The 15,738-nt window shown below is 41.1% G+C and overlaps 1 protein-coding gene across 8 annotated transcripts in view; it reads right to left on the reverse strand.

Annotated features, from left to right (window-relative positions):
* LOC121330749 (E3 ubiquitin-protein ligase RNF220-like) overlaps nt 1–15,738 on the reverse strand; it is a 127,799-nt gene that overhangs the window by 9,825 nt on the left and 102,236 nt on the right. For 3 of the 8 annotated variants that reach the window (XM_041277473.1, XM_041277470.1, XM_041277475.1), the window contains 6 exons: nt 11,612–11,733; nt 10,444–10,576; nt 4,189–4,285; nt 3,824–3,910; nt 3,641–3,696; nt 3,286–3,373 (listed from right to left, as the gene is read on the reverse strand). In XM_041277473.1, the coding sequence (XP_041133407.1) occupies nt 3,286–3,373; nt 3,641–3,696; nt 3,824–3,910; nt 4,189–4,285; nt 10,444–10,576; nt 11,612–11,733 (583 nt within the window). Of the gene's footprint in view, nt 1–3,285; nt 3,374–3,640; nt 3,697–3,823; nt 3,911–4,188; nt 4,286–10,443; nt 10,577–11,611; nt 11,734–13,702; nt 13,808–15,738 lie in introns of all 8 variants that reach the window. The other 5 variants (XM_041277471.1, XM_041277468.1, XM_041277474.1 and 2 more) reach the window with 3 other exon arrangements.

The raw sequence follows: 15,738 nt of genomic DNA on the forward strand, positions 1-15,738 counted from the left end.
GCAGGAGGGTTGAGAGTCATCATTTATAAATTGAGGACAGATTCAATTACTCCCTGAGCTACATGGAAATTTTAACCATTGTTTCAAGCTAAGCATGAAATTTAGCGACAATCAGATTGCTAGCATTGAAAGACTCATTTATCTTATCTGGAAAGAGCAGGGCTGGGGCCGACCTCAGGACTTGGAGATCGTTACCCATGTGGGATAGAAACTGCTCACTGAATACATCAGGGAGATTTCACTGCACATCCATTAAATTTATAGTCTGCGTTTTATTTTTTTTTTGTTAATTTAAAATAAAAAATAAAAATAAAATAAAACCTATACCTATAAAGGTTAATTGTATTACCCTTGCCAAACTTTATCTATATATAAAAAAGTTATACATATCACTTGCATGTGGTTTCTGGAGTGAAGGGATAAACAATAACAACAACCCATAAATCACTCTCAGCAGTTATAAACACCCCCCTTTTTGCAGTATCCTCTGTACAATAAGCCTCAGTTAAATATGCCCTACAAAAGGAACACCAGCTGCGCCCCCCCCTTAAAATAAAACTAAAGCAAGATGGGCTGCTACTCTTCTGAAGTGCAAAAAGCAAGCCCTGGAAATATTAAGTGAAACATGAAATAAACACCCATGCGTCATGTCTCAAGCAGCACTAAGCTAATAAAGCCAGCGACTCCGATCGGAATCAGAGGCCCTTCTCCTTGTTTACTTTAACACTGACACCAAACAGCTGGAATGATTCATGCCTCGGCTGGCTAAAACATTTAATGCCCATATATCATGCCAGAGGCATTCTATGCGGCTGGCGGGAGAGAGGGACCTAGACAGGCCACGATGAATCAATCTGAGCTATCAGGCTTCAGCTGCTACATTTAGAACCACATGGCTGTTCACAGAGACTCTGCATTACAGACTGAGCATCAAAAACTGTAAAGATAACAAGACAATTCACATTCACACAACTGAATGCAAGAAGTGTGCAGGTGTACATCTCATCTAGAGTTCACACAGATACAGGTCCATGCTAGAACTGAAAAGCAATTCACATTTATTTATTTTTGTAAGAAACTCATGTCTTTATGACGAATTTGTCCCCACGTAACCCACCCCCCACCTTTACTATTTGAAAAATAGAAGGCACCATAAAATGCTCTAATAAATGTCATCTCTTGTTTGATAATGATTCCTTAGTAGCAAATCAATACCACAGTTATCCTGCCTGTGCTCTACTTCGCATTTATTATATTAACGATCCGACGGCTGCTTATCTTGTAAATATTTGCTTTTCATGTGTGGATTTAATTTAAGAGAGAGTAATAACTTTATTAGCAAGTCAATTAATTATTTAGTTAATTAAAAAGACGCATATTTTGGCTGGAGTGCCACCATCTTCAAAACCCTAAAGTGGTCAACTCACTGCCACGATGTACAAACGGCTTGGGTTTTAACTTGATAATACCCAGTGTATGCAAACATGTACAAATCTTATTTCACCTCTTTACAATTCAAAAACAGAATATACAAATCTGCCTGGAGTGCAGGATGCACCGTATAGCTTGGAGATCGCCAGTTCAAATCCAAGCTATGCCACTGCAGACCGTAGAATGGAGTTCCCAGGGGGCGGTGCACAATTGGACAAGCACTGCCCGGCTGAGGTTGGGGTTAGGTCAGCTGGGGAGTCCTTGGCTCACCGCAAACCAGTGATCCCTGTGGCTGGCTGGGCGCCTGCAGCCTAGCCTGCACGAAATTCAAAACTGCATTGTCCTCTGATGCTGCAAGTTCTGAATATGGCTGCACGGTGGGCTTGCAGAGTGGAAAAAAAAAAGCAGACCCCATTAGTTCAGGGGTTGCACTGGTGAGCCAGGTTGAATAACAATTGGACATTACAAAATTGGCAGAAAATTGGAAAATGAATAAAAAATTAATTGTTTATAATATGTTAATATATATATATATATATATATATATATATATATATATATATATATATATATATATATATATATAATCTTTGACAAACTACTCATTTTTTTTTTTTTTTTTTTTACTAATATGCTAAAGTTTCAAAATGGATTAATATCAGGTAGGTTGCTTCTATAGATTAAACAATTTGAATTGGTAAACTTATAAAATCATGTAGTATATATGCTGTGTTTAGTAGTAAACAACCATTTCCCATTAACACAGTCTTCACACCAAAGTGCAATTGGCATAATTTATTATCATATTTTTTTAATGCATTAAGATCAGGTAGGCTAACTTGTGCCTTGGGACATACAGGCACATATACACAGCGGAAGAGAGACTCCTTTAGGGTTATCGTCTATGTATAGGAGGTAAGTATGTAGTTTAGGCAGATGTGACAAAGAAATGGATAATATGTATGAATCAACATAGCTCTAAGTTATTCAAGACATGCTGCACTAAACAGTTCAGTTAATCAGGGGAAACGTCCCCCCATCCCCTCTCCAGCCCCCCATCCCTCTTTCCACCAGCAACAGAGCTCTGACCCCAATTACCAATTCAGTTAGCGGATTCGTGCACACACAAGCACACAGGGGCAGGCCAGGCTACTGGGCTGCTTGAACACGGGGATGGAAATTGTTTAATACAAGCAGATGTCTGGGGATATGGATGAGCACAGGGAGACAGAGGGATGAGGAGGCTGCCCTTTTACATATACAGGTTATTTAAATGTATTTGCTGACAGCGCCAGCTCAGCTAGCTTCCCCTCTTTCACGGGTGAGGTAAGATTGAAACACAGGTCCTGCTTGAAAAAAAACGGATACATCAGCCATGTTGCTGTGAAATCTCACTTTGTCAAGAGAACAGTGGGATTTATGAAATTTCAAATGCTACGGTTACACCCCCTTCCCCCCTCCCCTTCCCCCCTTCCAAGGTACCCGTTCCCCTAAAGGGGATGGGAGGGGAGAGCTCCCCTCCCCCCCTCGCTCGAGGTGGGGAAGCCCCTCCCCAGGTTAACAAACATCTTGCAATTTGTGAGTTTGTAGTAAGTCGCAACACAAAATCAATCACCACTACACCTCAGTTTAGTGCCAAACCCACTTGGAGACAGCAGGCAACTGGTGCTGTGGCTGAACAATAAAACAAGATGATGAAAGTAAGAAATTGTACTGCTTCAAATCTTGCTCACATTCTCCACTAAGCAACCGACTGCCTGACAAAAATCAGTACAAAAACGGGGACCAGTTAAATGATAAAACAGAAATAGGTTCGGCTGGTGTACTTCCCCTTCCTGCCCTGTTGCCACTTACTTGTCAATATCACTGTTTTTACACGTCTTCTGTGCTGTTGAGGCAGCCTCCTGCTTGCTGCTCTCCCCATTACTCGTTGAGGGCATTTCTACAGGTACAGAGAAAACAGGACATCAGCCTTGAACCCCTGCCAAGACACCAATAAACCCCCAAATCCTGCTGTCTGATGTGGTTCATCACACTGCAAAACAGGGGCGTATAAAAGTGTCTCCCTTTTAACTGCTTATAAAAGGTAGGAATGGCTTAATAAAATGTGTATGACAATTTAACCGGTAAACAACCATTAACACAAACATGGCAGATACAGCCAGACCAACGGACATACAAACATACTAATGCACACTGCTCTACTCACCATCACTGGCCCATTTCGAAAATTCTGCCGTTATTCTGGTGGAGGGTGTGCCGCCACTAGAAAGCAAAAAAAAAAAGGTTTATTGACGAATACAAATAGTCACCTGAACATCTTGCAGTTTTTCACAATCATAAGCTGCATTATAAAAAATAAAAAATAAATGTAAAAAGTGGCAAATCATACTTTAAAACGGCTCCTCGCAATGCTTCTCTTTCTTTGGCTTCTCCCGGCTCCTCTCCTGAACACGGTATAACGTCTGCTTCTGTGTACCTGAACGCAAATGGTTAAGGAAACAAGAACCCAAGTGCAATTCAACAGGTTGAGAGATAACCCTAGACAGGGGAGCCTAGATAAGAGGCAGAGATGTCAATTTCCAATTCTCTAATTGGCAGTTCTTACAGTGACATTTCAACTCTGGTGGCTCCACCAGCTTCTCTAATATAATATAAAAAAATTGCTAGCTTTATGTTCTTTAATTGACAAGGATTTGCAGCATGTGCCGAGAGCCATGTCATTAGTGTATGAGACATTGGTGGTTTAAAGGATACTGTGCTTTTCCGTACTCCAACGTGTCATCCCCATCCACATCCAGATCTGCATCACTGTCATGGTTTTCTTTAGTGCTACATGTCACAAAGCCAGTTCCTGCAGGGCAGACAAAGGAGACTGTTAACCCACCTGGTGATATACCTCCACTACCCTTACTAGACATCCTGGGTCCACTCATATCAAGTAAACTTGCTAACTTGCACACTGCAACCTGAAGCAGTCTAATAACCTTTCCATTCCACTTATGCCTAAATAAACCTCTCACCAAGAGCACACGTCTGTCTGTTACCAAAATAGCTGTGGTTACTAATATATATATATATATATATATATATATATATATATATATATATATATATATATAGCTTTATAATATATTAATGATTCAGGACATGTAAATGATGATGTTAAGATAAAAGGGTACAAGTATCAGCCCCCTCACTAGACTCCCATCCCCAGATGTATGCTCCTCCTCTGCATGATCTTTCTTCATCTACTCTCCTTGACCATGTCCCCCTTAAACAGTCAGTAGAGATGTAACGGCTATCTAGCTGAGGAAAAAAAAAAAAGTAATAGGCCGGTTCCCTGTTCTGTCAGAGAGCAGTCACACACTGTGACAAGTAATTCCAGGTTGGCCGTTGAGTGGCACCTCTATAAAATCTGGTGATGAGCAGGGAGACAAACTCCCTGTTCAATCTGAGTGCACCTTTCAGCTTTACTGAAGGACACTCCTCTAACACCACTGCAGACACCAGTCTTTGGGTCTTCTGACACTAAAAGGTGGAGCAGAGACTGTGCCTACATCATTTCAGCAAACCGATTACAAGGATCAACAGTTCCAGATCAGCCCAAACTGTCCCTCAGACAACAAGGCAGTTTTTTGGTTGTAACCTGGTGCAAAACAAATTATTCAACAGATTATTCAACAAGCAAGCCTCGCTGGCTGGAGAATTTTTTTTTTTGTTTCTAGTTGCCCTGGAAAAGCATTTAAAATAAATAAAGTCCATGTTCTACTAAAATGGCCCTGTCATTATACTGTTTTTTTATTTATTTTTTTAGTAACAATTGTTTCTTCGGATCACCTGGAATACAAGCTGGCCAAACAGCTTAAGGGTTAAACACTGGGAGATCCTGTGTTTTGTCAGTCCGTGTGTTTACATGGCCAGTAATATTCGGAATACTGAATAATCTGAATATATATTCCGTCATGTAAACAGTATATTCGGAATATGAAGAGGAATATTCCACCACTGCACATTCGGAATATTGGAGGTGGCATATTACACTAGTATGCAGAACAATGTTTTACTCGCAATGTTTAATTAGATGTAGAAGGGGGGCACTTTCGCACCGGCATGGTGTGGACATTGGGTTTGAAAAAGAAAGTTACCCTGACCAGCTGACTGATGAGACTGAAGGAAAATAATTCTATCAGTATGTCATCACTTTATAATATATTAGCCATCACATACATATCTATTTAAAAATTTCTCAAGTGCCACTCACCAGTGGGTATCGGGTCACTGTATAGGTACAGTGTATAAAATGCTCTACAATTTGAGTACAAAAGAATATACAGAAAACAACTATCAATGCATGCTAGATTTGCAAATATACATCTAAATTTAAAAACAGCATACATTCATTTATTTATATACAATTACAGCTCTCTAACAGAAATTCAAATGTTCTTTGAAAAGCAAATATGCATGCGATGACTATTTTATATATATATATATATATATATATATATATATATATATATTCACACACACAGTATGCTTTATTTACTATGGTTATTCTACTGTACATGTGTTAACTGTAAACTGTTAATGTGCTTAGCTAAAAAGGGGTAACTCATCTTCAATCTGTCTCCTTGTTACATTAATAAAGACATGTCTGTGTGAACACATTGCTCTGAAATAAGCATCTACACACAATCAGCACAAATGGCATAAAAAGAATATTCCATTTACCATGTAAACACAGAACATGAAAGGAATAAGAGAATACCACCTGCATGTATATAGATCTTTCGGAATATTCCATTATTCCAAATATTTCATATTCTGAATACTGTGCTATCAACTGGGATCACAAGCCATGGCTGCCTCTCTTAGTAACACTATGCAATGGGGTCCTACTATGGGAGAATAAATGGATAAAACGGGCCACAAATACTAAATCTCTTACAAGCGCACCAGTGGTTTTAAGTTTTATTTGGTCCTAATGGCTGTTAGAAACACATGTTAGCAATAGCCACACTGCATAAATCACCCCTTTGTCGTCAGCTGCACCTAATGATAAAAAGAAATAGGTACTGGACAGACAAATAGTGATCTTCAACTGAAACCCACAACCAAAAAGCAGAGAACTGAGTATTTTAAAGGGTTAGTAGAGTATGTTGCTTAGTTTAGAAAGTCCCAAGCTGGTCACACCTGGAGGCTTAACAGGTGAAATGAGTACAGTGGTAGCAACTCAGCCCTCAGTGGACAAACGAATAGTCCACATGGCAATGTGCGCTGCTGAAGATAATATAATCGAAAGATGAGAAAGACAGATATTACCTAACTCTTTTGGGCTCTAGAAGAGGTTGTGGGCTTTCCAAATATCCCACAACACACAGCTTGTTACCTGAAAAGAGCAACAAACAAACGCCTGGATATGACTTGGGCCTGTATTCTCAGATAACCTTGCAATCTGAGGTTAAACCACTGACAGAGGGGATGGGGGGCAAGCGCTAAACTGCTAATGAGGCTTACATTTGATTAAATTGTGTAAAAGTGCAGATGCGAACCAGAAAAATAAATAAATACTTTGACCACTAATGGTGGTTGGCAGAAGGAGTTTTTGCGGGCTGTGAGCAGAAAGAAAAATCACTGTTAATTTAATCAACTGATCAGCATATTGATCCGGGAGTCAGCACTGATAGTTAGCCATGCATGGTGGGCTCACAGATGTGAGACTGTAGAAAAAGAAGCCATTGATTTTTGCAAGTCATTCAATTGCACTTCCTGAATAAAAATGAAATTGGGGGTTGGGAGTAACAGAAAGAAGGGAAGTGGGGAAGTTGTCAGTGCGGGAAAGGAGGGCATCATGGGAAAGGCATCCTGGGAGTTTCAAAGTTAAATTAGTTACAGATGCAATCACAGTGTCTTGTATAAACTCTATTGATTGGACGGCTGTCAGGGCCACTACCTTGATGATCAGCCAATCAATCGGACTGCGATGTCACCTGCCACTTTCCTGAACAGTTGACAACACAATTATCCGGTGCGGAGGCAGGGAGTTGGCGTGTGTCAAACACAGTTAGGCATTTGCTGGAGGTTACTCAATAAAGTGTGCCAAGGTAGCAAGGTAGATACAAAAGAGACAGATGTACTTGTTCGGAAAGCCATTCTGGCAGCACAATGCAATGATAGCCTCTGCTGAATGTCTGCTGAATGTCCAGACACCTCTCTTTTAAAATTAGTTCACAGGCATTTCAGGCTATTCATGATACATAGAGAGCTCAAATCCACTTAACCCTGTGTGTGATGGCTTGCACTAAATTACTTGCCTTAATCTATCTGATATCTGTACCTGATGCGCACGGTTTGTTTAACATACTTTGGCGCATGGTGTCAGCTCACCTCTTTCACTAGCAAGGGAGGTTTAAACATTTAACAAAAATTAAAAGACCAGGCTCCTCAGCAATGGGTTTGAAACAACACACCAGTGTTGTTTACAGCCTTAGTCTCAGTTTTGTAGTTGTACCAAACCTGCTTTGATTATTAAATTCAGATCCAGCTGTTCATGCGATTCTAAAAGGCTGCTACACTGGTTAAATTCAGGACAGGGCTAGACCTCAAGGTAGAGCATACAAACAGACCAAATCGAAGATAGCTCCCTGAATGGAAAATACAGGAGCACAAGGAATACACAGTAGGCAGGTTGGAAGGCAGGCAGGCAGGGCCTGGAAACCTAAGAAGAATTAATCTCCTTAAAGCAAACAAATAATTAAAAAAAAAAAAAAAAAAAAAAAAAAAAAAAAAGTCTGATTTTGGTAAGCCACCCAAAAAAATACTACTTGGACTAAGACCTTTCGATTCTCTTTGCCATCAGCTTTTGGAATCATGTTTGCAAACCCTAACAACCCCCCTCCTCCCCTCTTTACCCTCTGAAGTTGTCTGGCTAGCTTTCCTGATCAGCCGTTATCACTCCTTTTAACCAGTCTTGGCAGGCAATCTAATCTCCCCTGAAAAGGTCACCGCCACTTTAACTGCCTTTCAATCACATTATGCACGCTGCTGCACGCGCTCACAGTCTGCCGGGCCCTGCTCTCCTTTCTGTCAGCCAAGACTGGATCAATACCCTCGCAACAACCCCCCCCCCCCCCCGCCCACCGCCACAAACCTCTGCTATTCCTAACAAGAAACCAACCAGCATCACCAGCCCAGGAATGATACAAGATACAGATCGATCTGGTAGATGAAACACTACAACAGACAGGAAAGCATGTGGAGAGGGGGTCGTCCATACAAACAGAATAGAATAGAATAAAACAACATAAAATACAATCAAGGAAAGCAATGTCCTAATGATACAGGACTTAATCTGCTTATCCCCATCTGCACAGGTTGAAAAGACTACAGGGATGCATCAGATGGTATCTGGACATTCCTTCTGAGGAAAAGGAAACTGTCACTTTACAAAGGCGAAAATCTTCAAACAGTTCCAGATGCCACCATTATAGTCATCCCCCACTTTCCTTCACTTCCCTCCTCTTCCCCCCTTCCTCTTCCCTTTCCCTCCCTTCCTCTTCCCCCTTCCTTCCTGCTGCTTCCCTCCCCCTCCCTTCCTCCTCCCTGCTCCTTCCCACTTCCTCCTCCCTGCCACTTCCCCTTTCCTTCCCCTTCCCCCCTTCCTTCCCTCAATTCTTTAACGTCCAGATCTCCAGCTCCTGCTATCGATACTGTGCTAAGACACTCCAAGTTAAAGAGCAATCCCCCTTTTGTGAGCGATACAACCCATTTAAACATGACAGCGCTCCACTTGCTGAGGATGAAACTGATCTGATTTCTTTTTTTTTGGGAGGTATTTAAAAGTTTAAATTTTGAAAGAAAAAGCAGATGAGCCATGCAAAAGGACATGTGTGAAAAGGCAGTCATTGCACTCAGGCGGATCCTTCACCCAAGCGAACAACACAGAGACACAACAGAGTATTCACACAGCACCTGAAGACTTTTGTGAGCCTCAAGTCAAATCTGCTCATTTAAAAAGGAACAAAAAATGTGTTTTTTTTTTTTGTTTTTTTTACCAACACCTTGGATATGACAAAAAAACTCCTGACCTGGTGAAACTAAAATATAGTAAGTTGGGATGGAAGATCAAAGAGTTATTTTCACCACAAGCTTGACTCTACCACAGTGCACAGGAGAGCAGCTATGTGCCCGCGCTGGTGCTACAGGCCTATCAAACACAGAACACCATAGGCATGTAAAGACAGAATGACAGTTAGAAGGATCGCCGAAGCTCTTTAATATTTAATAGGTCCTGAAAGACATTACAGTTTTCCCTTTCCAGTCATCAAAAAGACGTAAAGCACAGGTCTCTAGTCGTTTTTTCTCTGGAAAAAGCCGAGAAAACCTTTCAATGGCCAAATGAAGTCAAAAAAAAAAAAAAAAAAAAAAGCAAGCATATCCGACAGCCCCACGCACCACAGATATAGCATGGACATAAAACAAAGGAGACAGCTGCTTCCGCATCCAGCGCTCAAAGAATATCACATTTGCAGAGCTTTTTGAGATGTTATAGTAATAAAATAATGACTTGGATTGCATTATTGAGGAGTTTGGTGATAAAACGAGTGATCGAGAAAATTTATCAGTATGCACATTTATAAAGAGGTATGTGAAAAATACAAGCGAACAAGGGATGGGGCTTGGCTGGAGATACAGTACTGAGTGTCCTTTTGTGATTCAATGCCTCTTAACTCTGAAATAAAAAAAGCATTTAAACAGCATGTGTAAAATAAACCGCGCGTGTGAAAATAATTGGACCTGACGCACCTGGCAAGCGCTGAATAAATGGACCGCAAAGGGTTAAAGTTGTTGGTCAAAACTTAAAACAAACAAAAAAAAAAAAACACACACACCACTGGATTATTGTGCTTTTATTTAGTGGAAACACTGGGATTGGGACTATATATTATCATCATATTATGTAGATTGACCACCCTTTTACACCAGCTATTCCCTGCAATGTTGCCGTACCTCTGAAACCCCCCTCCAGCAGGGAAGTGGCTCGTACCCGCTTCTGCCCGCACCACTCGTACTCCTCGAAGCGACTGCCGTTCTCCCCATCGATATCCACGGAGTCATCCTCCGTCCCGCACGCGCCTTCTCTCTGCAGGAGGAAAACTCTGGTTATTCATTTATTAATCCCACAATAGACAGCTGGCTCCAACAGCATTATATAGTGACTTTATTAAAGGTGCTTTATCAAAATTAGTCAATAACATCCACAATTCTTTATTTCTGATATTCTGTGGATAATCTCTGGCCATGGTAGTGGATCTCCTTCATTTATTTTTACACAGGGACAGTGAACGGAGATCTAGTTTGCAGTTCTAGTTAACTGTTCAGAAAAAAAATAGTTTATAAACCAGATTTTTATCAAAATGTCTTTCTGCCTCAACTCTCCAGCTGTACCCAGGGTGACATTAACTAGTAAATAAGCAAGTGAATAAAAACAAGAACTTTTTGTTCAAGGTAGAGCTTCAAAAAACCTGTTAGTGAAACTGAAAATTAGGGATAATGACAAAGCCTTATAATGATAAAAAGTCAAAGAAAACACATTTGTTAATATGCGAATAAGCTAATAAATTAAACCAAATTGGCCATTCAAATAAATTCTTAACAAAACAATTCTTACTTTTCAGTTCAACTGCCCTGTAATCATTTCTTCATTCTCAGTAGGTTACTACAGTAAGTAAAAGGCGCTGTGGGTTGATAACTGTTAAAAGACAGTTAATAGCAAGTGTCTCAGAAAGTATCTGGCTAAAAGGACCTGGCAGGACTGGGCTGATGGTTCCCAACTTCTCTCCGTATTTGTTCTTTGCACACAAGGTGTTTGGGTAGTTAACAATGACAAATCGGTTGATCTGGCAACATCTTACAAATGATGCAATGTGACTGTGTTGTGCAAACACAGAGGAATATCAAGGGGTAGGAAAGGCAACCACCACCTTAATGCTTCGTATTTATAACACCTGGGTAAACCACTGCAGAATAGGATAATATCTGACAGAAGAATGGCCAGATCAACTTTCTGCTGTGGGCAGGAGAGAAGCTGCAGGAGGAGTTGGGGACCAGCTCAGAGAGGTGTGAGGTGAGTGGAAGGAGAGCAGATTGTGAAAGGGGAAGGTGCCCCCGATGCTACCTTGAACAGACATTGTTCCACATGCCTACTCATCTCCTCCTCTGTCCCTGCCAGCGGAGCGCTGCACAGCGGACATACCTGCCCATCCTCTGGCTTCCTGCGCTTCATCTTCCCAATCCGAGCTGCAAAACACATAAGGGAACAAAACCGTCAGTGGCTGCACACTCCATTCACCACAGGTACATTTATATCCCAGAAAACCATTAGCAGAATTGTACACTGATTATTCTTCCTACTAAACACCAGCATATCCCATAGAAACATCACTGAAGAGTTCCCAGCTCAATACTGTTCGATTAGCTAGTAATAAATCTGCGTTTGAGGGAATGGCCTTTAAACAATTAGAACAATAGCAAGATGCAAACAAGCCGTTGAGTGTATTAGGCTCCTGTCTCTTAATAAACAACATGACTCCAAAAGGAACCCTGCGACTAGATGCGAGTGAACCTCAATAGCAGGAACCCCTGTCCATAATCAGCTACTGTATAGTAATTGGTTTCCCCCGTACACCAGCACTCTGATGTAAAACGGTATTGGCATTTACAATGTGTCACATTAGTTTCTAACTGCACTTGAGTTAATTTGGGTCAATGAAGTGGTCTGAAAACCGACACTTGAGTGCTGAGATGTCAAGGAAGGATCAGTAACGGCAGTGTGAAAGAGAAGCCTATTGTCTGGATAAGCGCGGTAAAGACCCCCTCTGCATTTGCAATATATCTTTATCCACCTGCTCTGTATATACGGCCAGGCTTTGCACCAACAGACAGCGGCTACTCAGAGTAATAAAAAGCCCAGCTTATGCACACACATTAACCTCCAACCACTGCAGCCATGATCACTCTGCAAAGCAACCAACAACCTTGACACAGAAGAGTGGAGATCCTGACTATTAAAAACGCACTTGAGTAAAATGTAGGCTACTTAAAACTGATCAATTATAATTTGCAACATACTAAATATGCTGAGAAGCAGTGATTTTGCTCACAGTGGCATAGCTTGAATTTGGTCGCAATGATCCAGTGGTGACTGCACTGTCACAGCTGTAGAAACCATACCTTTGGCTCTGAAGCTTTGTCTGAGTGTATTTTCCAGTAAGGCTTTTTACAAACTTAAAAGAAAATAAGTAATATAAAGCACTGTATTAATATTACGCTGCTCCACTCATAGAACTACTACTACTGCTACATCTGAAAGTGCTCTAGCACAGACAAACAGCAGGTGGCGATGAAGTAGCCTATCACAGCTAATTTTGAGAACAATGAAATTATTTTGACTACTGTCAATTACTTCAATCTTTTAAGGTATGTGTTCATCATAAATAACAAAAGGACTCGTCAATAACAAAATTATTCAAGTATGTAATTTAAAAAACACCCCCTACTTATTCCAAGGCTAGAAGTCTAGATCCTGTCAATTCTGCAGTGACTCTGATAGGTTGTGCTTTCCTGTGCATTAATACTGTACTGTATCCAACTTTTTTTCCTCCTTGAAATGGTTTGAGATGGGTTGCTAGTCACACTTTACACAGCTCTCACTGTCTTTACAACTGCCCCCATGCTCATAATTAGAAATTTAACACAGCAGAACAATGCCTATTACATCATAAGTCTTTATCCTTTTTTTTTTTTTTTTTTTTTTTAACTGCAAATTGCGTGCAGGGGCATAAATTTTTAGCTGGCTGCGATTCCGAGTGGGCCAAGGGGACTGAGTAGGGGAGAAGACGTCTCATAACTCTGAGAGTATAAGACTGTCACGATGCTGCGCTGATAATCTCTTCCAGGTGATAAGAGATGGTAATTGAGGGAGGCTCCATTAAATAGAAAAAGAAAAGACTAATCAATTAGGCAAGACACAGATAAGGAGCTTTTATTTTTTAATGACAGATTCACAATCTTTTGCATTTAACACAGCCAACTAAAGCTGTACTGCAATATATGCAACATGGTGCTCATGCTTTAGTTGTCAAAGCAAGAATACCTCTCACGTTCTGAAATTTTACAAGAGATCCCAAACAGCAGCACACAGTCAACTGTTCTACTCTAAATGACCGGCCGAGGCACCTAAGTGGAGGCTGATTTGAAGGTGTCTTACCGTGTTGGCTGCAGCAGGGGGCGACAGGGGCTCCGTTGCGTGGTCGTAAAGGCACGGTTTTGCCGCTTTCCTTGGTGTAGCGCCTGCACCAGCAGAGGTCGTCGACTGTTAACATATCAAGAAGTCAAGGGTTAATAGATCCTCTGCTTGTGAAGGCGCTACGTCAAGGGAAATAGGCGACAACTACAGGGCCTCTTGGGCAGACAGCTAACTTATACTCCCCTGGTGACTCTCCCTGCTACCTCCACCACTGCACTGCGACCAAGGACGGGGCACCTAAATTCAGTTTTACTTATGTATTTTATTTTTATATTTGTCAGGGAAAGCACTTCCTGAATTGAGAGCACAGGGGCAGCTGCGATCAAATGTGCTCTCTTGATCTCAATTGCTGTCCTTTTTGATTGATAGGGGAAGCAGCATCCTGCTCCAGGTCAAGCAAACATTTTGCCTACCCTGTCTGCATACAGAGACAGGAAACATGAATCACTCCAAAAACGTTTGGCTCTCCGATCATGGAAGCCACGCGCAAACACTGGGAGTTTAATTTTGAGGTTTGGTGTTTATATCAGGAGGTTGTTCCCGGTGACAAGATATACAAAGTAAAAGTTCAAGCATTTTGGAGCCACTCCCAGTATATATCCCGAAGGAGCAAAATACATGTTTGGAGTCTGAGCAATGCATGTCAATTAGAAGCCCATGATAACAAATGGTTTATAATTGAGCAACAGGGAGACATCCATTGCATTGTGAAGAAAATGGCAAAGCACGTCGAAAGATCTTTTCAACACAATCAACCAAATGCCTGTTGGCCACCTTATCAGCATGATTAAACATTCAAGCGTCACCCTGAAGGCTCACTTCTACACCTATAGCCTGGAGGTCGCAGGTTCGAATCCAGGCTATTTCACTGCCAACCGTGACCGGGAGTCCCAGGAGGCGGCGCACAATTGGCCAAGCACTGCCCGGGTGGGGTAGGGGTTAGGCTGGCTAGTGAGTCCACGGTTCACTGCGCACTGTTCACTTAAGCCATGTTTTCTATACCCTTAACAGCACTGCTCCTTCACATTTAATCTGCAAAAATTAATGAGATTTTGTGACCCGTAAGTGTACACGAGAGGGGATGTTTTTTTTAAAGGGCAGGGGAGAAGGACTGCCACACGGATAATTAATGCTGAAAGATGTGATCACATCTAGTTAACTCAGCCGCCCGTCCGAGGAGCCATGCTGCAAACTCCACCAGCAAGGCTTGAAAACTCCCCTTGCATGCCAACCTCAAACAGCACTGGCTACTTGAAAACTGACACCTGGCATTAAGAACAGGGCTCCCTGTTCTTAATGAACTTGTTCTGCCCTCCCTCTGCCCAAAGTAAGCATTGCTTCTGCTAGCCTCAACCAGGAACAAATTGAACAAACCCAATATTTATTTTCAGCTACAGACAACTTTTGGGGCAAACCAATGTACAATTCATTTATTTACATATGTTGCCTCTGTTAGGATCAGACCAGCTGTCACTACTGGAAACAATGTCGCACATTTTAAAGATATAGATCATATTTACAGTAATTGTGCCCTTGAGTGTATTTGACTAAGGCAGAGCACCTATTATCCTAAAGGCCAGGATGCATAACTAGTCACTTTCTACCTGGTCATCAAAACTGACTCATCTGTTACCAAATACTTATGTATTCATGTTTAACAAGGGAGAAAATAATTAGCTAACAGTAATAAAAATTAACAAAAACAGCAGCCATCAAATTTGCATTTTAATATATTATTTTTTTAAATGCTACTGCTTAAATTCCAAACATACCATGAGCAAAATCATGCCTAATATACAATACAATTTAAGCGAACATACTAGTCTAATTTTTATAAGTCGTAGTTGCGATGATAGTAGTCCTGGTAGTATTAGGCCATATTGATGCGTTGCAAAAAAATAATAATTAAAAAAAAAAAAGTTATACTGTTAAACGTGCCAAAGCAGTTGTATTAACAAAAACAAATAATAATGCTGACAGCTGTGAAAGTTAATAAA

The sequence above is a fragment of the Polyodon spathula genome, chromosome 18 (genome assembly GCF_017654505.1).
Source record: "Polyodon spathula isolate WHYD16114869_AA chromosome 18, ASM1765450v1, whole genome shotgun sequence".
NCBI classification, from domain to species: Eukaryota; Metazoa; Chordata; class Actinopteri; order Acipenseriformes; family Polyodontidae; genus Polyodon; species Polyodon spathula.